This window comes from Phyllostomus hastatus, unplaced genomic scaffold (genome assembly GCF_019186645.2).
Source record: "Phyllostomus hastatus isolate PE091 unplaced genomic scaffold, TTU_PhHast_1.1 phas_scaffold_585, whole genome shotgun sequence".
In the NCBI taxonomy this organism is placed as follows: Eukaryota; Metazoa; Chordata; class Mammalia; order Chiroptera; family Phyllostomidae; genus Phyllostomus; species Phyllostomus hastatus.
The window spans coordinates 2208382-2231799 of record NW_025334037.1 but is presented as its reverse complement, the minus strand read 5'-3'; the positions used below and the strand labels follow the sequence as shown (position 1 = coordinate 2231799).

The following is a 23418-nucleotide window of genomic DNA, read 5'->3' as shown; positions in this document are numbered from 1 at the left end:
TCACCTCCTCCTGCCTTGAACTTCTCAATCATTTCTGAAATCAACATAAACTCCCAAATCATCCACTAAAACAAAGGAGCCCAAAAAAAATTTTTAAAGGAGCCTAGGGAGGGCTAATTAGTGTGTTTTAAATGGTCTATTTCTCATACTATACTAAGTGTATAAAGGAGAAATATATATCCCCTCAGGCTAGGGGTTGGCAAACAGGGCCATACATGAAAATGACATGGGGTACTTTTTAAACATTCTATGCCCAGGCCCCACTCCAAGATTCTGGGTAGGATCAGTACTTTCAAAACTCTCCCCCAGTTGATTCTAATGTGCAGTCAGATTAGAACTGCTGCTTAAATCAAATTCATTGCAACAAAACAATGTAGTCATATCCTAGAGAATTTATTGTAGAGAAATGTATGATGGTGTGGGCTTTAGTAAGGACAGGCATCTCCTGAGAATCGTGCTCAGAGCTGTGTCTCCAGGGCAGTGACGGGCTTGCATGAATCTGTCCCAGGGTCCCCAGGACCTGTGTTTGACAGGCAGACCACCGGTATTTAGTCCAAGTCAGTAAACCAGGGACAGAGAAAAACTGAGGGCTCCTCTCCAGAATGGGACCTCAAATGTAAATTCTTCTCTCAACAAAACTTGGAAGAGGAAAGGTAAAAGTTGCAAGTTGTGCACGTGCCCCAGAGGGAACGAATGCCAAGGAAAGGAGGACAGAGGAGGCCTGAGGAGAGGGTGAATGCCTGGTCTCAGATGGAGATTCAAAGTGTGAGGAGTGAGGACAGGGAAGGAGGCGGAGCAGCAGCCGCCCCTGTGTCCCCAGCATCGCCAAGCACCCAGCAGCTCTGGTTTCTTCCTTCCTAGCTAATCCTCACTTCTGTGTCTCCCGTTTTCCATTCAGTCGGAATCACCTAATGGGAAAGGCAATCTCCCTGTCGTCACCTCAGCACTGCCTGCACTTTTGGAAAAGTAAGTTTGTCATTTTTCCTCTGAACTTTGGGGATCTCTGAGGAGAATTTTCCAGATTCACCTTTTCTCCTATTCTCACTCCCAAAATGCGACAGAAAGCAAATTAAGTTCTAGGGGAAATAAGTGGGACTCTGAGGCCCACAAAGATTTCAGACCTAGTTTGCAAACTTCCTGGATGAGGAAGATGCTGTGGCTAAGTCAAGGGTCCACTAGAAATCAAAGCCAACGGAGGTTAGTTGGGACTCTCTGGACCACAGATACAAAGAAGCCCCAACTCAAAGGGCTTAACTGCATGCCGAGGAGGGGCTGCCACAGGTGTGGTACAGCGGAGCCAATGCAGCCTCTCTGTGATCTCCTTGCCTCTGCCCAGTTTATGTACTGACTTCACAGGAGGCTTGTGACAAATGGCTGCTAGTTCCAGGTGTCCTATCCAGACATGACAATTTCTAGAGTAAAAGGGACCATCTTTCCCCGTGTATTTTTCTTGTGAATGAACCCAGAAGCCTTTCTTCAGCCTTCCTTCTTATTTTGTTGGCAGATTTGGAGCCTGGACCTTTTCACAGGCTTTGGGAATCAGTCACAGGCTTTGGGAATGGGATTATCATTGTGGTCTTAAACTGTCCCCTGGAGATGGCAAGAGGGGGCCAGCTTCCTGTGAAGCAAAATGACTTCATAAAGAAGAATAAATTCTTAAACAAAATCGTGTTGCTGTTAGGGAGGAGGAAGGAGAGGAGTGACGGATGGGCAGCCCACAGGGTGTGCTGTGCCTAACTTTTCTACACATCTGTGCAATTTGTAGGCCTTTTCATCCTCAGCCAAGGCCAGGCAGGCTGTTTCTACACACTTGGAGTTTATAACTTGCTTTTCAGTTCTTTCATTTGCTTGCTGGAAAACAGCTGGATCACAGCTGCCACCTCTCAGAACTTTCCCCTTGTGTCTTTCCTCACTTGGTAGAACATCCACCTCTATTCTTCCTTCCTCCTTGCCTTGAGACAGCTTTAGTCCTTTTTATATTTCATTGCTGTTAGGAGAGTTTTGCTTGACTGGTAAGGAATGTCTATGTTGGGCCCCCTTTCAGTACAGACAAGTTCCCAAGCTCCCCACCCCCAGGCGTAGCCTGTTTTCGTCTCCTCTCAGCATATCAGCCACAAAGTTGTCCCTCAGCAGCTTACTCCACGTTAGTATTGAAGTTTTCCCAGCATTTCCTCTTTTTGCCACCTTACCTCCCATGAGCTTACAGGTCCTTGATATTGTATAGGGTACTCTTGTTCATTTGCTTCCCTGTTTCCCTGGTCACTGTAAGGAAATTATAAAGGGATAACAAACTAACAACCATGTGGATGTAACTAAGGTTAAAGAATCTTATCAGGTTCCTGGAATCATGGCCTATGGATCTCTATAGAAATAGCACTTATGCCTTGAGTGAGAAGCATACTAAAATTTCTCCCTTCCAATCCTGCCTTTGGACGCACCACCCCCTTCTCCAGGGAGGCCCCCAACATGGCTCTGCTTCCAGCCCTTGGCCTGCAGAGCTAATAAGAAAAGAAGATTTATGTCCCCACTCTCCTCAGGAGACTAATCATGACGAGGCAGGTCTCGGACCCTGTGGAACTAGTGTTCAAGCCAGCTGAGAACTTGTATATGAGGCAGTGGGGATCAGCAAGAACCCGAGCTAAACTTGGTAGGAAAAAGTGAGGTGTGAAACTGGGGACAACAGGCAGCAGCCCCAAACAGAAGTGGCAACGAATGTCAATGGTGACAAAGATGTCTGCAGCTCACTCCTATGGGCTACCCAGAGAGAGCACCCTGGCACATTGCCCACGGGGTGGCTGACTCACCTGTTGGGAACACACCCAGCCTATACAGATGCCTGCAAAAAGGAGAGGGAGTATCCAAAGGAAGAGGGATTCAAGACTGACAGCAGCTTCCCCCTGTGGATTTCTAAAGGGTGCTAAGTGATTTCTATCTGAATTCATGAAACTGGAAACATTTAACATAGTGCTAAGAGATTTGATAATGAGACAATCTGTGAGTGAAAATGAATTTATATCTTCTGTTCTAACACAAATGCTGTCAATTCTGGCTGACTTTTCCATATTGTTAAAGTGAAACAACGCATTATAAGTTACTATACTTCCTAGGTTGTTACATTCAGCTTGATGTTAAAAAGATGTAACATTTCTCTAAACACACAGTGACTCAGCAGGAAGGGAAATGGCTGGGAAGGTGAAGATGAGATCAAATTGCCTGTGGCTAGGTCTCAAGCAAATGCCTGAACTGACTGTACTGCCCATTGTGATTTGGGAGAATTCTGAGCCTTGTTTTTGTAGGTCACTTCATGGTAATCTGCCCTTCACTCAGTAAGGGTCTAAGAACATGTAGACTTAGAGAACAACATAGAAAGTGATATAGTAGTCCCTCCTTATCCACACAGAATACATGTCAAGACCCCCAGTGGATGCCTGAAACTGCAGATAGCATTGAACCCTATATATACTGTTTCTTCACACATACACACACATACTTACAGATGATAAAGTTCAATTTATAGATTGGCCACTGTAAGAGATTAACAACTAAACATAAAATAGAACAATTATAACTATATACTGTAATAAAAGTTATGTTCATGTGGTCTTATGCCTTATTGTACTGTACTCACCTTTCCACTTGAAGGGATCACTTTAAGGCTTCTCTTGACATATCAGAATTGCCAGCATCACTACTCTTGCAGTTTAGGGCCATTATTAAATAGTCCCTTTAATACATGACCATTGATCTGCTAAGTGACTAAGGCTGGCAGCATATACAGTATGGATATGCTGGACAAAGGAATGATTCAATTCCAGGACAAGATAGAACAGGACAACCTGAGATTTTATCATTCTACTCTGAACAGTGTGCAATTTAAAACTTATAAATTGTTTATTTCTGGAACTTTCCATATAGTGTTTTCAGATTGTGGTAAACTATGGGTAACTAAAACCACACAAAGTGAAACTATGGATAAGAAGGGATTTATACATATATAAAATATGTTTTTCCTTAAAATTTTTTAAAATCACAGTTTACATTCAATATTATTTTGTATTAGTTTCAGGTGTATAGCATAGAGGACTACTACTATATTTAAAGTGTCATAAAGATTAAAAAAGAACAAAGCTCAAGAGCAGTCTCACAAGTAGAAAGCTATTTACTCATTGTTTTTCTTTCTTTCATTTCTTTGACAATTAATGACCAAGGACCAGGCACCCAGAATGTACTCACATTCTAATGGGAAAGACAGATGACCATTATAATGCAATGTGATGGGTGATATCTCAAGGAAGTACAGGTTGCTAAAAAACCAATACACACAAAAATGGGCACCTTAGCCCAGATTTTGTATGGTTGGGGGAGGGGAGGCCTCAGAAAATGTTTTCTGTAGGGATTTATTTTTTAAAGTGAAACCTGAAAGTTACATTAACTTGGCGAACTAGAGGTTAAGAACATTCCAGGCTCTATCTAAGGTGAGCAAGTATGGAGTCAAGAAATAATAATAATGACGATGGTGATGGTAATTACTCGTATGATTTGCTACATGCTTAGTTTATGCCAAGTGCCGTTCTAATTGCTGTGCATTAGTGATCTCATTTAATCCTACAAGAAACATGTGAGATAGGGATAGTATTAATATCCCTTTATAGATGAAGAAACTGAAACTCAGAAAAACCATCACTTGGCTGAGGTTATGCAGCTCACAGCAGAATTCATGCTTTTAACCTCTTAACGGGTTCTCCAGCTAGAAGAACAGAAAGACATCGAGTATGCCTGGAAAGAAGAGGATAGATTTAAAAGCTATTTTTGACAGAACTCTTGTGAAAGGACCTGGTCACTGGCTGGCTGGGTACTGAGTGGAAGGCAGAGTGGGGTGGAGTGAGGGGGTATGTGGAGGTGTTCATCGGGGGCATCAGCAAAGCCACAGAGATAGATGACATACAGGACTAGTTTTATAAAAGGGGCCATTACACTGATCAGTCACAGAGCAATTTTAACCATAATCTCTAAAATAGCCATTTTTTTCTACTTTTTTGAAGTAGCCAGAATAAATTGCTTAAAGACTTCATATGACATCACATACGTAGAATGAGCAGCTCCCTGTGCTGATAGTGTTCTGGAATGAATTAGCCCTCAGTCAACTAGCAGAAAACCACAGGAACCTGGAACTGAGTGATAGTAAGGAAGCTTTTCTAGCGCAGGTCTCCTGGGCTGGTCTTGTCTGAGGGATCCATGGCAGTAGGAGTGGCTTGGAGACATTGCTCAGCCCAAGAAGATAAGATCTGTCTGTGAGATCTGTCTGTGCATTGGTAAGTATACTGGTCACTTTTAACTACTGTTTAGCACCTGGAAAAAAATAGACGCCAATATACCTGCCCGTCAAACAGCACATTTTGACTATATAGCCTTCATGTCACCGAGAGTGAGCATAATGACAAACATTGTTGACCTGGTCGACATAAGAGAACAATGAGTTTCATTTTCATAAATCATCCCAGAAAAAAAGCATTCAAAATTTCAGGCTGGGAACAGATGCCAAGATCCATGAGCATTTGGCCCAGAAATCCCCAGGGTGGGCACAGGCTATTCTCAGCTCCAAGTTTACAGCCCTGAATGGAGATTCCTTCAGCTCAACCCAAACCCTAGGTTCTCGGGAAACAACCACTTACAGAGAGGACCTGCCCATTTTACAAGATTAATAGGCCACAATAAAGTCAATGTAACTCAGCAAACCCTTAAAGGTACTTACTGGGCCAAGTACTATTCTAACTCAAACACAGCCTCTCTCCTTGTGATCTTAGCCACATTGAGAGATGGGCATATATATACGTACATATACATATACATAAAAAATACCCTATCTCCAAGTTATGCTGTAGCAGAGGTGTAATAAAGGGCACACAGGGAAGGAGAGATCAACTTCAATCACACTGTGGGAGAGGGGCAAACATTGGTGAAGATTCCACAGGAGAGAAAGTATTTGAGCTGAGAAAGACACCCAAGGAAAAACTTTCAGGTAGTTGGAGAAGATATTTCAGCAACTGTAAGCTCAGTCTAGAGGTCAGAATATAACAACAAACATTTTACGTATGGTATGTTTCTCCCACTTCCAATCCTACCCTTACTATTAACCCAGAGGTTCTTTCAGCCCATCTCTCATTCTAAACAAGCAACCTTTAAAAAAGGGGTCACATCATAAGCCATGATCCAGCATAAGATCAGCCATGGCTTCGCTCAGCAGGTACACTGGACCCCCCCACACACTGCTCAGAGCCCCAGGAAAAGACTTCTGTTAAAACGGGGTGGGGGGGCGGTTCAAGGATGTGCAGAAAGTGTACTTTGACATAAAGTTAAAAGACCAAGGAGAGAGTCCCAGCCAGGTCCACCAACCACTAATAATGTGAATTTAGACAATCACTTATTCAACCTGAGCTTAGGTTTCTCCTCTTTTAAATGTGATAATTCCCTCACACAGGTTGTATATAGTGCAGTTAAGGGAATGGGCAAATGTCAGACTGCATAGGACAAATCTGAGCTCTGGCAAACACTGCTTGTGTGATCTTCAGCTGGTTATTTAATCTCACTGAGTCTTCATTTTCTGGCCTGTCCAACTGAGAACAATAGTATTACCTATCTTATTGGGTCATTCATGAGTCTTAAGTGAGTCTTAAGTAGCACAGAGCCTGATATATAGGATAAATAATAGCTCTACTTCTCATTGGGATAGTCAAGAGAGAGAATATATTTGAAAGCATGTTAAGAACTAAAGCCCCACAGGTGAGTCGACTTGAAGAGGGCAATTAAGTCAACCTGGGACATCTGGACCCTGGACAAAAGATCCACATGTTAAAAAGTGGTTGAAGTGGGCTTCCTGGCTCTGCTAAGGAAAGTTCTAGTCTCCACCGAGCATTAACCTGAGGACAGTAAAGCTTTGTTTACCATCACTTGGTCAGCAAAACTTGAAGGTGCATAAGTGTGTTAGAGCACACAGTACACACACATTTGAGAAGTTTATTAAAGCAATCTTATGTCATTTTTGCCATACTTTAAAGTCACATTTAGGATTCCTCTGATTCTGAAGTGTCAGTAATCTATACCAAGCTCTCCCCTGAAGATATGAAAAAAAATCACCTGGTAATTTATCAGCTTGGATTTTTTTTATGGATCAGGTTTGGAAGAACTTCAAATTGCTCCCCAAATTTACCAATAAATTCCCTGCATAACTAATAATAAATAATACCATTTGTTGAGTACCACATTGCAGAAAGTTTACTTATATTTCTTCCTTAGTTCTTACACTACTACATTCAGGTATGTGTCATTATCCTCAGTTGACAGCTGAGGAATCTGCAGGTCAGGATACTCAAGTAATTTGCATGGGGTGGAGCTGGGGTTCAAACCCATTTGCCTGAGGCAAGTGCCTTTCCTCTACATTACACAGTCCTCCTTCAGACATGTCTATCATTAACCTCTAAGGCTGACAGCTGTGGATTAGGGAAATTAAAAGTCTGACACCAATATTCTATTTCTAATAGACATGTAATAAAAGAACTACTTTCCCTGCCCTTGGCTGCAGCTGTTTTTCTGTTCTTGCTCCAGTTGTTTGGACAAATAGGAAACTGCACATAGGCAAAGGTCACATGGAAGGGAGTGGATAATGTAATTTGCAAAAGGAGAAATGTTATGAATAGCTGATATTTTTGGAGTGTTATTTTTCTTGTTCACAATGAGTTTTGGTTTCCAGCCTGATGAAATGTAAATTTTACAAGGTCTGAGGAAAATTAAGGAGAGACTGGTGCCAAGAATGAGGAGAAGTTGTAAGCCTCACTCACAGAGCCTGTCCGAGGTTGGAGAGGGTGGCAGCTGTGATCTTTCAGAGTCCTGGCTGAAAAGCTCTGCTTGCTCTTCTGCCCTGTTTGTGGGTTCCTCCTGGACATGATTCCCATTGGGACTCTGGTTACCAAGGAAGGCCACAGGGTCTATAGCACAGGTGGCAAACACAAGGCCCGAGCTCCACCTTGTTTTACCCGGCCCAGTACCTCGTTTCTACCAGGCAACAGTGCTGAGCTCCTTGCCCCTAGTTAAGGAGTAATTACATTTATACAGCCCTAAAATTACATTTGGCCCTTTGAAGGCAACCACAAGGCTGATGTGGCCCCCAGTGAAAATGAGTTTGACACCCCTGATCTGTAGGGAAGGCATCACCATCAGGATACTTCCTTTAAACATGTGGTCCCATATTTCAAATGGGCTCCTAGCACTGCCCAGCCATCTTACAACCTACAACCTACTATGCTGTCTTGTGGTAACCAAGGAGGTTTCTCAATCTTTCTAAGGTCTGTCTCTGCTTCCCTTTTCAAACAATTTGTTCCTGTGGTTATCCTCTTTCTCTCATCTCCTGTACTAGATCATGTCTATTCTCATGCAAATGTGCTTTCATCCCTTAACTCACTTCTTTAGCTCTGAAATCCTCCCACACACTCCTCTACTCTCCTTCCTAGTCAAATGCTGTGTCTATGTCTTCCTCTTTCTCACCTCCCATTCTTTACTAAGCCCGTTCCAGTCTGTTTTTGGCTTCCACCATTTCATCAAAGGTCATGCCTCTTGACCTTCATATTATCAAATCCAAGAGTCACTTTGTACTCACCCAACTTGCTTTAAATATTATCTGGATTATATGGTGATGCTAAATTAATTTCTTCAGCCTAGAGCTCTTCTCTAACTCACTTTGGTATATCCAACTACCTACCTGACATCTCCACTTAGATGCCTCTTGTCCCAAAGTTAACTCCTGCCTCCCTGCCCTTCTTTCAGGTCCTCAACCATCTCTGCATCTTTTGTGTCTCAGGGTCTTTATACACCCTGCATCCTCTGCCTAGACTGGTCTTCCCTCTGTTATAGATATAAGTGACTTATCATCTTTTAAGTCTGTGCTTCAGTTACACCAGCTCAGGCCTTTTCTGACCACTCAGTTTAAGCAGGTTCTCTCATTATTTTCTGATGCTGTACAGAAAGTTATCACAACTTGTAATGAATTAGATATTCCAGCCCCTCCTTTTTTGGACTTTTTCCCTTCTAAGCTCTGTGTATGTATCCCCAGCACATTACAAGATGCCTGTGACTCAGTCAGTACTTGATAGATATTTGCATGAATGAAGCAAAAGATGGACACAGGAACGGAATGACACTGACCCTTTCGGTCTGCCTCCACCTTCCTCATCTTGGTGCTGTCAAGCTCCTAATAGCTGTCTGTCCACCCACAGCATCGCCTGAAATAAGAATGAAGTGGACTTGGAAGCCTGAGGAAAAGGGGGAACTGATGCAGTATTGATGCTTGGGGTCTAGGGAGGATTCATGGACTAGGGCCTTTATAAATCTTATGAAGGTAGAAGGATTGAAATGAACTCAATCCAATGAATTTCCTCACTTCTGATCAGAAATCAGGCCAAAGACATGGTTTGGTTTTCAGATGCCCAATCTGTCCCTGAAAGGACACCTTGTACTTCCCTCTTCTCACTAGTGGAAAAACAAATGGGGACCAAGACTGTGAAGCTTCGGTTCCTATGCCAACTCCGAGCTGCCTGCAGGAGTTTAGCCAGGAGGCCAAGGCCGGGATGGAGGAAGAAGGGTTCAACAAGAGGTGAGTCAGACTTCAGGGGCTCTGAGGTCACCTGACAGGTCTCAGAAGATACCTTCCCACGGGCTTTTCCTGTCTCTTAGAGGATTTAGGGAAGCAGCCAGTGGCCCGGGACCTCCTTGCCTCAGTAAGGAACTATATAGGAAAGAGCAGTACTGTTCCACAGGAAGAACTGGAGGAAGCAGGGCGAGAGGGTGTGGTCAGACAATAACAAGACTGCTCTCTTTTTTAGGCAAAAAGCCACCAGAACATTACTGCCCAGACTAATCTGAAAATCAAGGGCTCTGGGTGGGTTCCTCTTGGTGGTGCCTGAGGCTTCCTGAGCACCCAGACAAGTCATGTTGCTGCCAAAAAGGCCCAGGAGCAGCTAGCTGCAGCTCTGCTTGCTGCAGCAGCCTCAGCCTTTCTTTCTTCCTGTGAATTGGAGTCCCCTCAACTTCCAACTGTCCTCTTCTCTAACTGAGCTTCAACGGCAACTCTGGCTTGTCAGGGTGCTGATCAGAGGCCAAGCCCAGGCAGGTAGAGAATTACCTCTGACCAGGTGTTGCATCCTGAGCTTCTTTCCCTGTGGCTCCTAGGGAGACACAGCCTCCCACTGGTGTGAAACCTGAGGGCTTCTGTGTGGCAGCCAGGTACACCACCCTGGGGTTGCCCTGGCCAAGCTGAGCTGGCCTTAAATACTCAACTGGAGGACAAGCTGAAAGGGTGTATTTGGTGTAATAGTGATCCTGGAAGAAGGAAATAAAAAGGGTTTCTCTTGGAAAGCCTGTCTTTTTGAACCCACAGCTGCCTTCTGTACTCAGAATGGGTGAGGGTAAATGCCTCCATTGTCTTTGGAAACATTTACTGTGTCTGACTCTATGTCAAGCTGTATGCCTGTCACTTCAGTAAAATTTCCCAAGAAGCCTGCGTGACAGGTATCACCCTCCCTAGATCAAGCCATATGCCTGACACTTCCTCAAAACATTCCAGCACCCTGTGAGATGAAGGACACTTCCATTTTACAGGTGAGGAGCTGAAGCCCCACAGCTATATAGATAACATGCAATCTAAGCCCCACTGAATGTTTTGTAGGACAAGAACCCAGTCACATTTTTCCCTGTCAGTATTGTCACACTTTCATAAACAGGAAGGATGACAAGAGTGAGGGGAAATTGTACTGACATGGGCCACAGGATTCACTGGAGCTTCCCAGCTTTTTCCTGTTGTGTGGAACCACAGGAAGTGCGTAATTATAGGAGGTGCTCAAGTCCCCTCAGGAAAGGATGCTCTGTGCCTGTGCCTGGTCTTTCCAGACTCGATTGTTCCTTTTTGCCTTCCAGATACCAGGAAGGTCTAAAGAAGACCAAAGAGCTCCAAGAACTAAAGGAGGAGGAAGAAGAACGGAAGAGCGAGAGTCCTGAGGATACTGAAGAGGCAGAAGACATTGAGGATGAGGGAAAGGACCAGAGAAGCAGGTTGGAGTCCTTGTCATTGCTGAAACAGGTCACAGGTTCATTAACCACACAACATCTCTGCAGATGCCAGTCCAGGGCCTCAGTGGGTCTAGGGCCCAAATGAGCAACCTACAGAAACCAGGAGGGCACTCGTGCTGGGGGAGGAGGCAGAGGAGGTCCCAAAGAGCCAAAAGAGTTAATAAGGGGATGTTTGCAAGAGCTGAGAGGTCAGAGGTGGTGGGGCATGGGGTGGGGCTGTAGTCAGGAGCCAAGAAACTAACTACAAGGGAATCTGACTGGAGTCCCTCCTGGCCCACTTGCAATTAGCTCCTTTTCCAGCCAACCCCATGAAAGATCCAAGGGCAAGGGAGCTGGTCTGAAGCCCTAGAGGTTTTTTAAAAACATATAAAAACAGAGGCAGAGAGAGCAGACGGGTGTAAGGGATAAACTCAGCTTGGTGGCAAAGGTGAGTCTCCAACAGGTTCCTCCATGCTAATCAAACACGCTCAGCTGTTTGGACAGTGTTTTCACTTTGGATTGGCAATACTTGAGGTTTTTAAAAATATACTTTAAATTTCAAGTGTTTTTCTCTAAATCTGGAAAAATATATAAAGATATAACATGTAGATAAAGATAGTGTAGATCCTGCACCTTGACCTGGTTACAGCCTGGATTTTAATGATGGCCCCAACTTCATATATTCCACCCTGTTGTCTTTACTGGTACATTCAAATCAGAAGTCTTGAATTTCGATGTTTAAAAATGTGGTTGCAGCAAACTTGGAACACTTCACCAAAATCTTTCTTTTTAGACCCCCAGCCTATCATAAGGTTAAGAATGGCTCCAGCCAAAATCATTAATTATCTAACTAGTTGCTAAACTTAGGACAGGGTGTATGTCTATGCCTCATTGCTGGCAGACTGTGGAAGTCACATGCATGCTACAAATAAAGTAATACAATGAATATTGGATGTGAGATAGATGTGCTTCAAAGCGCATAGGAGCAACCAATAGAGCCCGGCTAGTGGAAGATTCAACTGGAGTGAAAGGTCTCAGCCTGCATGAGTTAACCCCAATGTTCACAGGAAGAGCTACCTAGGAGAGCCAGAGAAAATGCTTCACCATTGAAAACAAACCTCTGCCTGGACGTACCACCTCTCCTAATGAAAGGACCCCCAAGTTTCAACAATGAAAGCACAGCCCCTACTCTAAGCAGCTGGATTCTGTCCTCCTTATGTCTTCTCTCTCGTGGGGTCCTCTGCTCCTATTTTGCAGACCACCACAATGCCTTCCTCCCCTTTAATGCGCTCAGGCCCAGGCCAGGACACCAGCTCTTCCTCTGGCTCCCTTCAATCCAGCTAACACAGGCTGGAACTTCTAACACATTTCCAAACACTGAGAAAGAACAAAAGGGAACTAAACAGAGAAAGTACATAGGATATACACAGTCTGGTTTACAAAGCACAGGGCTGGAGTGCTTATCTAGCTAATTTGATCTCAGATGATTGGCAGCTCCCTCCCATTTCACGAAACCCTGGGGAAAGGAAGGCTGTGCCCGGGCCCCTCTCTGTACAGCTGGTGGTCAGCAGCATAAGGAAATGGCTGCCCTTTGCATTGTGGTTTCAGAGTGTCCTCTTGTCCCACTGATCCTGAGCTGCCTCGTTCTCTCTCCAAACTTGGCTCCCTTTCAGATTTGCACATCTATACAGCAGGTAACAGATACCGTGGCCAGCTGCACAGCCCTCAGGAGGGTCCTTGTCCTTCAGCACAGGCACATAACTTCACCTTTTGGGGGCCCAGCAGTGCGGCATCATCGTTTCCATGACGACCAGCACTGCTATTATATAAACTGCCTGCTCAAAGTTAAAAACTCCTTCCCTCAACTGTGACCCAGGCTGGACTAGCCCTGAGGGCTGCTGTCTTCGGTGCCGAGCAATCCATTTATGTCTGAGTCCTTTACCTGCACAGTTGCCTGCAGCCGCCTGCATTTAGTTATGATTTTCCCATGAAATTTTGCCATCTCACCAATGAGCAAGGTCTGAAGTCATTAAAAGTTCCATGCCCTCCTTAGTGAATTTCAAAACCAAACAAAACACTGAGGTAACCACAGCAGTTGGCCCTTATTTAAGAGATTAAACAACAAACACTGAAGTCTTTTTGTATGACGATCTCCTCTGTTAAATAATATATAATAATGTAATCTGTTATAAATATGACTTTCTGGAGGATCAGCTTAAATGAACATTGGTGAATCAATCCAGTATCTTAACCATATTAAAACAGAGAACACAGTCTTCTGACACTTAAGTAATACCCTGAACAAGTAAGACCCATAAGGTGCAACAGAAAACTTTATTTATTTTTTCATTAAGCTTTCTTTTAATGGGTCTCAAAATTCTGACAGATTTTTGGTCAAGTTGTCTCCATTAAAAAATACTGATTTTAAAACCTAATAACTTAAAAACTGCCACACACACACAAAACAAATGGTCCATAAAACATTCTCCTTTCCTTCTGAAGGTTTTTGATGCATTGTAATCATTAACCAGTCTTTTACTATCAAACTTAAAGGCTAATTGAAACAAAGAGTACCGAGACCGTCCTTCCACCACTGCACCAGGTGTCGGGGATAATATTCTTTCGGCCTTCTGAGCTTTCTGGGCAGACTTGGTGACTGCCAGCTCCAGCTGCCTTCTTGTCCACTGCTTTGATGACTCCCACAGCAACTGTCTATCTCATGTCAAAAACTTTTATCTTTTTTCCCACTGCCTATTCAAACTTGTTTTATGGAGTTCACATGATAATAAGATCATTTCTGCACTTTCCAATAACTCTCAGAAAAAGCAAGCCCTCTGGTCAATTCTCAGTCCCAGGAATAACCTCACTTCAGTAATTAAAATGGCCAGCTCCTCCCCTGGCTCTGGTCTGCTTCAGGAAGGAACTGTGCCATGGGGATGGAGAACACGGCTTCTCTCTGTCTCCTGCTTGCACCCCAGCTTTGCTAACACAGCGCCTGACCTCTCCGGGGTTAACGCTGAGGATGGGAATCTAGCTGGGGGGTAGGAAAGGCATTACTTGACTGGCATTATTGTGACTGGGCTCCAGGCTGACTTCCTGACTTTGTTCAGAATGGCGCTGGATGAGACCTCCGGAGAAAACTGCTCCTCCCACCCAGCATCACACATGTTCACACCATTGCTCAGGCTCTCTCAGGGACAGGTCCCTTTATGAGATTAAATGCATCTTTTCCAGCTGCCTCCTTAAAATCATTCCCTTGGTCCTTGGGCAGCTAGTAGTATACTTTCATTGTTCAGCTTGTCGGTAGCATTTCCAGACAGGACCCATGACATCCCATGCCAGCTCTCCTTCACCTGACTACATCCAGTTGAGGTGAAATATATACCTTTGGCCCACTATTGGTGGGAGGATGGTTTTCCCCATCATGGCCCCCTCCTCTGATGCTACAAAGAGATCTTTGCTCCTTAGATTTCTCAGGTGTGAGTCACACAAAACAGTCTGCTGTTTCCCCCCCACTGCCACACACAGAGCTCTCCAAGCAGCATCCCTGAAGTCCCTCTCTCAGCTCAGGTGAGGAGGAAGCAACTTCACCTCTCCCTGTGGAGGAATGGGTTGAACACAGAACAACCAAAAACTGACTTCCGAAGGAGTTTTATTTCTGATCGAATTCTATTTCTAACCTCTTGTATTGGCTGAAAATGGGTGACCAGCTAAGGGTCACAAAGCCAGATCTTGACCTTCTCCTTTGCTGTCCCACATAATGTTGGGGCTAGAATGGCATTGTCACCAGCATAGCAGTTTGTTTTGAGCATGGAAATGCAGCCCAAAAGAAAGACTGCATTTTTGCATCCAATTATACCTACATAGAAACTAAAGAATCTAAATAAAGCTGAAAGAAAATAAGCTTCCATTTCTAGCTCTCCCTTCCCAACAGTTGTGAAAATAGCTGATGACTTTCCCCTGGCTAATGTGCTCACTGTTTCTGCTTTGCTTAATTGTTCCTGAAATGATCACCAGAGGGTTCCCACGTGGAAAAGAAACCAATCAGTGCCTTAGATTAGCATCTGTGGCAGGCACTCTTGAGTATCTGATCCCTTTCTAAAGAGGTTATTTGTTGAGTAATTTTATCCATTGTCATGGCATCTTCTTCCTCTTAACTCTAGCGGAGCTCTCGACTTCTCAGCAAAGAGCATATTTCAGTGTCTATGTGAGCCTCAGGGTCTTCAGGAGGCCCCACCACTTTTCTCATCTTCTCTATTAGGTGATCCTCAATAACTTTATTTCTAATATCTATATCTAGATGGATGGAGGGATAGATAGATAGATAGATAGACAGATATTGAAATAGATCTGGGGTTAGAAACAGGAAGAAATTTTAGGTTAATAAATGTGTCCAGGGCTTCTCCAGAGAACTCTAAGAATAGACTCTTCAAAGTAGGCCTTCTGATAAAATGTCTTCTCACTAGTCCACAAAGAGCGGAAAAGTTGAAAGGCCATTGGGAAGAGAACGGTGAAGCAGGCAAAAAGTGGAGGAGCACAGAGATGAAGGCTCTTCACAAAGATGAAGAGAGAAAAGAGAGAGTGCAAAGGGGAGAGGAAAGAGTATGAAAGAAAGAGGAGGAAGGGAAAATTAGGAAATGATCATTAATGGGGTTGAGAAAATATCCCAAATAAGCCACCCAGAGGTTACTGGAAGCTACTATTCTCCTGGCTGCCCCTGGGGTGGTTTGAAGTGAATTTGAGGTTGATCTGGTTCCTTGTCATTTATCATTGACATCATGAGTCTTCTAGGAGTTTAGCATAATCCTTCCACTCTGGGCACAGTCAGATGTGGAAGTGAGGGCAACAAACTATGTATCTGAACATGGAGACAGATAAAGGTTAGAACTTGGAACTGATCACTAACACCCGTAAGTGCAGAGGAGATGCTGGTCCTGTCTGGATGCATGGGGTCAGCCAACCTTGTATCTTGGGGCTTGGGAGAGTTCATATGTCTATGACTGTCTCATGAACAGGCAAGAACATGTGTGAATAGGTAACTGATCAAACAGGTAAATAGAGTGTTTTATCTCAGTAGCTCCCAATATCAAGGCTCTGGACTAGTGGCATCAAAATCATCTGGGGAAACTTTAAACTGTGGATTCCTAGAGCACACCTTTGGAAACTCTTATTCAGTAGGCCTGGGTATTTTGAAAAAGTGCTGTCAAGTGATCCTACATACTGCTGGGTTTAAGAACCACTACTCTAGATAGCATGAAATGTATTCCAGACAGAGAAGTATGGGTCTGGGAATTATATATGTGCTCAACATACTAAATCATCCATCTATTTTTTCATTTGACAGCAAACTTGAAGAGTTGGTTCATTTCTTACAAGTCATGTATCCCAAACTGTGTCAGCACTGGCAAGTCATCTGGATGATGGCTGCAGCGATGTTGGTCTTGACTGTTGTGTTGGGGCTGTACAATTCCTATAACTCTTGTGTGGAGCAGGCCGATGGGCCCCTTGGAAGATCCACCTGCTCGGCATCCCAGAGGGACTCCTGGTGGAACTCAGGACTCCAGCATGAGCAGCCTACAGAACAGTAGGAAACCTGCCATCCAGCCAGTGCCCTGCTCCAGCACACAAGCCCATCATCCTTTCCCCACATTGCAGCGCTGTTGGCCTGGCGGGGGGCATGCTGCCACCAGCCCATCAGGGAATGAGCAGGGCTCCCTTCACTATCAGCTCCTCTGTGGGAGTTATTCATACATAGTACCTGATGTTCTTGGAGGATCAACAGAACTGCCCTGGGGGAGCAGCCAGTGGATGAAGAAGTCACCTTCACCAAGGAACTCTAATGGAAAGGAAGGTCACCTGACCTTAGCTCAGATGGCCAGAAGAAATAGAACACCTTCACTGCAAGGGACAGTAAGAAACTCACTTGTCCCCCTTTCCTCTTTGCAGAAGGAAATCAGGAAGAATTTTTCCTAAAGCCTAACTCCAACCCCAAGGATCAGGCCTAGAATTTAGAGTCACAACATGAATATCCTGCCATTTCCCATCTCATTCTCACTGACTCTCTCTCTCTGCCACTTTGGAATCAGAGTTTCTCTTTACAGAAGTGGGAAAGGTTTCTCAGAAAAATATTCAGGCTGAGTTTAGTTCAGTGCTTGAAATTCAATGGGAAGATGTGAATTAATATATATGCACCTGTACGCACACAACACACACATAGCACACACGTGCATGAAGCCAACAACCATCCAAACATGTGCTCTGGGTGCTCCGGATAAAGCCAGCCCACAGATTTTCACTAAGTATGGGGCAGTCACCAGGCACCTGCTTAATGAGCTCTCCACATGGATTTAAGGTGTTTGAGGAACACAGAAAACTCATGGCTTCAGTGGTGAACTTGCTGGTCTCCATTTCGAGTACTAATACTAAGCTGCTGTACAGCACAGACTATTCCCTGGTTGTTCTCTTCCCATTGGGAGGAGTCAGCCCACTTCTCGGGTGAATGAGGAGACATGGTGTGCTTTCAGCTTCCGTGGGCCCACATGCAGGTGCGCAGTTGCACCTTAGTGCTTCAGTTTAAATGGAATTTCGAACTCAAACATCTGTTTCAGAGCATCCCCAGCTGTTTAGTAGAACCCTGACAGAGCACATCCCACCTTCAATTTGACTTCTCACTCCACCTTCACAGCCTTCATTCATCCCTCATCAGGTTTGGGGGGATTGGTTTCTGTGTAGGTTTTATTGTTGTTTCGCTTTTGTTTTTGTTTTGTTGTTGAAGTTGTTTTTGTTGCTAATATTCAGAATATAAAACTTACTATGAGACAAACACGGTTCTAGGTATTAATATAGGTTATTAATTCATTTATTCCTCAAGAAAAACAAAAAACTATGAAGTGCATATTACTCTTCTCATTTGCAGATAAGGAAACTGAAGTGCAAAAAAACACAAGAAACTCTCCAAGGACACCAAGTTAGCAAATCATGGGGCCGGAACTCCACCCCAGGCAGGTTGGCCCAGGGGCCGTGCTCTTAACCGCTGCACCAAGTCGCCTCTTCCCGTGTTCTCCTAACCAGATGCCTTGCACTCCAGTCCCACAGCGCAAGTGGTCCTTGAGCACCTCCAAACCATTTCTGGTTCCCAGACTAACCTGTTTTCTCTCACGGCTCTGTTCCTCCACCCACTAGTTTTCCTTCTGCCATTCTCAGTTATTCTGGTCACTCTTCAGGACCAAGAGCAAAACCGTCTCCTCTATACAGGCTTTAATGACCTCCCTCCAACTCCCTACAACTCCCCACACAATAGGACACACCCTCCTCTGTGCTCTCTGGTACTTTTTAAACATCTTCATCATTGACCATTACAACAGTATTTAACAATGACCTATTTGTGCATCTCTCTCCCCTAGCATTTTTACCTCGAAGACAAGAATCATGTCTTACCCATTCCCTGAGTAAGGGCCTCGTATGGTTGCCAGTGCTTGGGAGGTTGCCATTAGATGTTGGTCAAAAGAACAAAAGAGCCTTCGAGGTGGTGGAGAGCAGCCTGGGGACAGGTGACATTTTGCATACTTCCCAAAACCGGCACCATCAACAATAAGAAAATCTTTTTTAGCCTCAACTTATTCGAATATTCTTCAGTTTACTCTGAGAACAGAAATGAGGCCTAACCAGCAACATCTTTTCCAAGCTCAAGAAGGAGGCTTGATGCAACCACTCCTTTCAGAGGACCCACCTAGATTAGTCGCCATGTTAAAGCAGCAGGTTGACATAAGGGGGGCATCATTTACAGTGGCTGGAAAATCACTGTGAGAGAAGCCCAAGCTAGGGTGACCAAGGATGTGCCATTAAGGTAAAGAGGTGAAGATCAAGGCAGACAGACTTTCAGGGCATGGATGGGTGGTTTATCCTGCCCCTTCTAGGGAGACCAAACACACTGAAGGAGCTCTAGGCCCTCAGAGCCAAAGACGGGGTGTAAATAGAGCCCTTGAGAGAGTAGCTGTGGGACAGGGCTCTAGGCTGGCAATGTCCAGTCTCAGCCTCTCCTAAAGAAGGACCAGGCTGAGCTGGACTCTTGTCCACTTGATCATAGGGTTCCCACCTTTGTTTCCAGTTGAGACAAAGGCCAGGAGAGGGTGTGCCATGAGTCCCTGAACTTCCAGTTTCTCCACAGACAGGCTTGCAAGAGTATTCCCAGATGAGGCCCTCACCCAAACTCTGAGAGTACGTGAAGCTGAGGAAAAGAAGGGATGTAAGAGTAACCACATTTCCAAGGGTATTCCTGAAAAAGTACTCATTGCTATTTCTTTTCTGAAAAGCAAAGGTTGACCTGAAGCAGATGGTACTGTTGCCAAAGCAGCAGTGAAATGGAGAGAAACGGGCCCTGTATTTCCAACAGTGATATTGATTTGAAATAAAAGTTCCCCTCAAAATGTCTCTGAAGTCTGACATTTCTGCTTAGCCCTAGGATTCTGGGTGCCTATTCTCAATTGCTGAGTGATGTGTTGTTTGTGCCATTACTGATATCACCTAAAAGGACCTTCATTTTCCCGCTACTCAAAGCTAACACGTATTGTTCCCTCTGTGCAGCAGCCTGGTGGAGTAAATGGAGAGGGAGATGCTGGGTTCGTGTAGCACTGGCTGTCAGTTCCAAATGTTGTTAAGCCTCACACAGGTGTGCTAGCATTGACCTATAGAATGTCACATGCCTGAGTTTGAAAATAAAAGCACATTTCCAAACCTTTGGCAACAGCTAAATGCTTCCTCATTTTGTGGAGCTGGGCCTGAATTAAATAGATCCCACTGGCCATCAGTGTCTCCCAGAAGCAAGCCTGAAGTCCCCAGTCCCAGCAGCTGAGTCAGTTCTTCTCCTTCTCCCTTTCCCCATTCCTGATCCCAGTTTCCTGCACCTTCCTGACCTATGACTTTTTTTTAACGAATACATTTTGCTGTGATTGAGACTGCTGAATTTTTGCCAACTTAATTTCCATAGATAGATGGCATTTTTCTGTCTTTCTTGCAGCTGGCTGCAGGGGAATGTAGACTCTCCAGATCTAGGTTCCTAGAAGCCATTTTACCCAATACTTCATGTACCCTCTATATTCCCCTCTTTTCCTATCAAATTCAGAGGATTCGTGTGAGGACCTGAGGCCAGTGAAGATGGCAGAGCCACCAGGTAGAAGCTGCATCTTTGAACAGGCACTCATAGCACCCAACTCTGACATGGGCACCCACAGCAGTCAACTGTGACATGGGCACCCACAGCACCCAACTGTGACATGGGCACCCACAGCAGTCAACTGTGACATGGGCACCAACAGCACTCAACTGTGATATGAGCAAAAAGCAAAATTTTAGAGTATTAAGCCACAGAAATTCAGAAATATCAGTTAGAGCAGTTAGCTTACCCTGACGACATTCAAACTAGAAATGGGGTGCTTTAATAACAAATTTTCAAAATGTGAAGCCCTGGCTTAGCAGTCGAGAGGCAGGAAATAAGAAACTTCCTGATATAAGAAAATATCAGGAGTTGGAAATAGTGTGACCTATGTTGAGTCAAACAAAAATATTTGGTAAAGTCTTACCCATGATAACTCAGGGTAAGCCCATGGGCAGCATATATCTAGGAGAAGTGGTTGGAAAGAATCAGTGTTGGAGAATGTAAACTCTTTTTTGGCTGCCTTTGGTAAGGTATTGCAAGAAAAGTAAAAAGCACTCAGCAAAGAATTAGACATTTGGAAGCAGAAAGGAAAAAAAAACAGTGTTCCAACTGAAGGGTTAGAAAATCTGACTGCTTCTAAACCCCAAACAGTAAGACTATAAAAAACTTTAAGGGAAAAAGAACCAATAAAATTTCACTTGAACCCACATCAACTCAGCTCTATGGCAAAAACCAGATTAAGGATATGGCTGTTTCATTCATGGTTTCAAATGAATTAGCCACTATTAAATTAGAGAGAGAGGAGAGTGAGGAAAAAAAGCAGGCATGGGGCTGAGAAAACAGAAATACATCCTAAGGATTATAGCTGGGAAAGGATTTGGGGTGTAATTACTGACACTCCAATGGAATCAAATTGCAGCAAATAGATCAGAAATTTAAATTAGTGAGGAAACTGTATTTGCAGAGAAACATAAGCCAAGACTGAAATCTCCTTTGATTGTTCAACCTGGAAAAACAACTTTGGGCACCCTAAGCTTACACCAGCAGAAAGCAGATAATGCAAGCTAGACATACTCTCTAATTCCCACTTCGTGGATTGCATAAAATGAAGGGCCACAGAGGACAGTGGACATGGGACATGGGAATTTGTCCCAGAAAGCAGAATCAGGATCCAATCAAAGGCAGATAACTGTGGTGGGCAGAATTTTTAAAATTCTTCTGCCAATATGAATAAGCATGTAAACAGATTCTCTCCCAGAGCCTCCAGGTGAGAGCCCAGCCCAGCTGGCACCTCGATTTCAGTCTCATGAGGCCCAGACCAGAAGACCCAGCTGAGATCACCAGACTTTTGACCCACAGAATGGTGAGACAATAAACGGGTGCTGGTTCAAGTCATTAAATCTGTGGTCATTTGTTACACAGCACTAGAAAGCTGATACAGTGGCCTTAATAATGCCTCTTCATTGGTGTTCCATAACTCCTGTGGCCAGGTGACTGCTGCGTCTCCCGCTTCTCTCTTTTACACATGGCTGTTTTTATTAAGATTATCAAGATGCTGCTTCACCATTACACTTGGGGGGCAGCATATAACTTTTTTAGTTCATAGCTTACCAGACCGCAAGTACCACAGCTGGAGCTGAGAGGGATGGCTGAACGTAATTCAGACATCATGGACTTTGAGCTGGATGGATCCTTGATTTGTCCTTTGAGAACAGGGTGATTGTATTTTAAGTGTGGTAGAAACAGTGAACTCTGTACTGGGTGATCAGGAGGGAAAAAACCCTGGCAGAAACTGCTATGTGCTCATCAAATAATTTTTCCTTTCTCTTCTGGGCACACAGCTAGATTCCAGACTCCTTTGCTATTAGATGGGAACATGTGACAAAAGTCTGTCTAGTGGGATGTGGTTAGAAGTGATACAGCCACTTCCCAGGCCTGGCTCCTACAGTAATCTCCAGCACAATCCTCCACATTCCCTTCTCCTGGTTGCTGGATCAGTGTAGAAGACCTTGAGGAGGAGGAGTTGAGGTACTAAGTGATGTTAGAGCTATAGAGTCTCTGAATAACTGTATGTGACAAAATCGTTCCCATACACATACATATATACCAGCACTATCACCACTACCACCGTTACCTCCACCACCATTATAATCACCACCATTGTCAGCCATTGGTTTGTAACATGAGAGAAATAAGCTTTTTTTATTAAAGCATTGAAATTTGGTGTTATTTGTTACAACAGACTACACTGACTAATACATTGCCTATTTATATATGTTAGAAAACAACTAATCCCTGTAATATCAGTATCATAGAATTACATTGCTATGTTACTTTTAAGTCCATATAATTCAACTCCCTTATTTGACAGATAATAAAACTGAGGCCCAGAGAAGTTAAATGATTTGCTTAAGGTCACACAGATAATTAGTGTTAGAACTTAAACTAAAGTTTAGATATTATCCTCAGTCCAAGAATTTGGGTTGTACCATATTACCATCTTTCTGGCCACATTGCAAAATGTCTGCTCCATTTAAATTTTTATTTGCATATATCAGGTTAAATATCTTTCATGCATGTATTCCATATCCAGGGAACCAGAAAACTGGCCCGGATATTCCATATGTTATGCTCTTCTTTGAAACTTGTTGCTTCTCCATTTGCATTTAACTTTTCAAATTTCCCTTCCAATTTTAGCACTTTTTCAAAGATTCTTGCTTCTCCCTGATTACAGCATGAACTGTTATTTTAGAAGTGGGCAGTGCTGCAGTGATATCCTGAACACTTTCTGAAAATGCTGATGAGAGACTGTCTGGCAGTATTTTCTTTATAGCTCCCCACTTAGCTTGTAGCTCTTGGCAACAAATTCCTCAGACCTATCTTGGGTGACAGGCCTAGAAGCTAAGACTGAGCAATTCACACTTAACAAGAGAGGCAGCGAGTGAGTTCCCATCAGGCATTTCCAATCACATTTCCAATGGTAGCGTAGCTTCTTTCAATAGAGAGATCCCCAAAATAAGATTGTTTCCCCTTCCAGAAACTCATTATTAGGTACCAGCACAGTCAGACAGACGCCCATTACCTACTAATTTTCCTTCTCGGGATATGTTTCTGAAATTTAGGTCGATCTCATTTCTCATAAACTATTTCTCCCATTCTGAGCTTTATTT

General features: G+C 43.9%; 1 protein-coding gene across 3 annotated transcripts in view; it reads left to right on the top strand.

The window, feature by feature from the left end:
- IRAG1 (inositol 1,4,5-triphosphate receptor associated 1) overlaps positions 1-19524 on the top strand; it is a 115550-nt gene extending 96026 nt beyond the window's left edge. For all 3 annotated transcript variants that reach the window (XM_045825584.1, XM_045825583.1, XM_045825585.1), the window contains 4 exons: positions 899-966; positions 9524-9643; positions 10963-11097; positions 16439-19524. In XM_045825584.1, coding sequence (XP_045681540.1) covers positions 899-966; positions 9524-9643; positions 10963-11097; positions 16439-16682 — 567 coding nt within the window. In that variant the 3' untranslated portion in view covers positions 16683-19524. The remainder of the gene's footprint in view (positions 1-898; positions 967-9523; positions 9644-10962; positions 11098-16438) is intronic.
- Positions 19525-23418: the final 3894 nt, after the last annotated feature.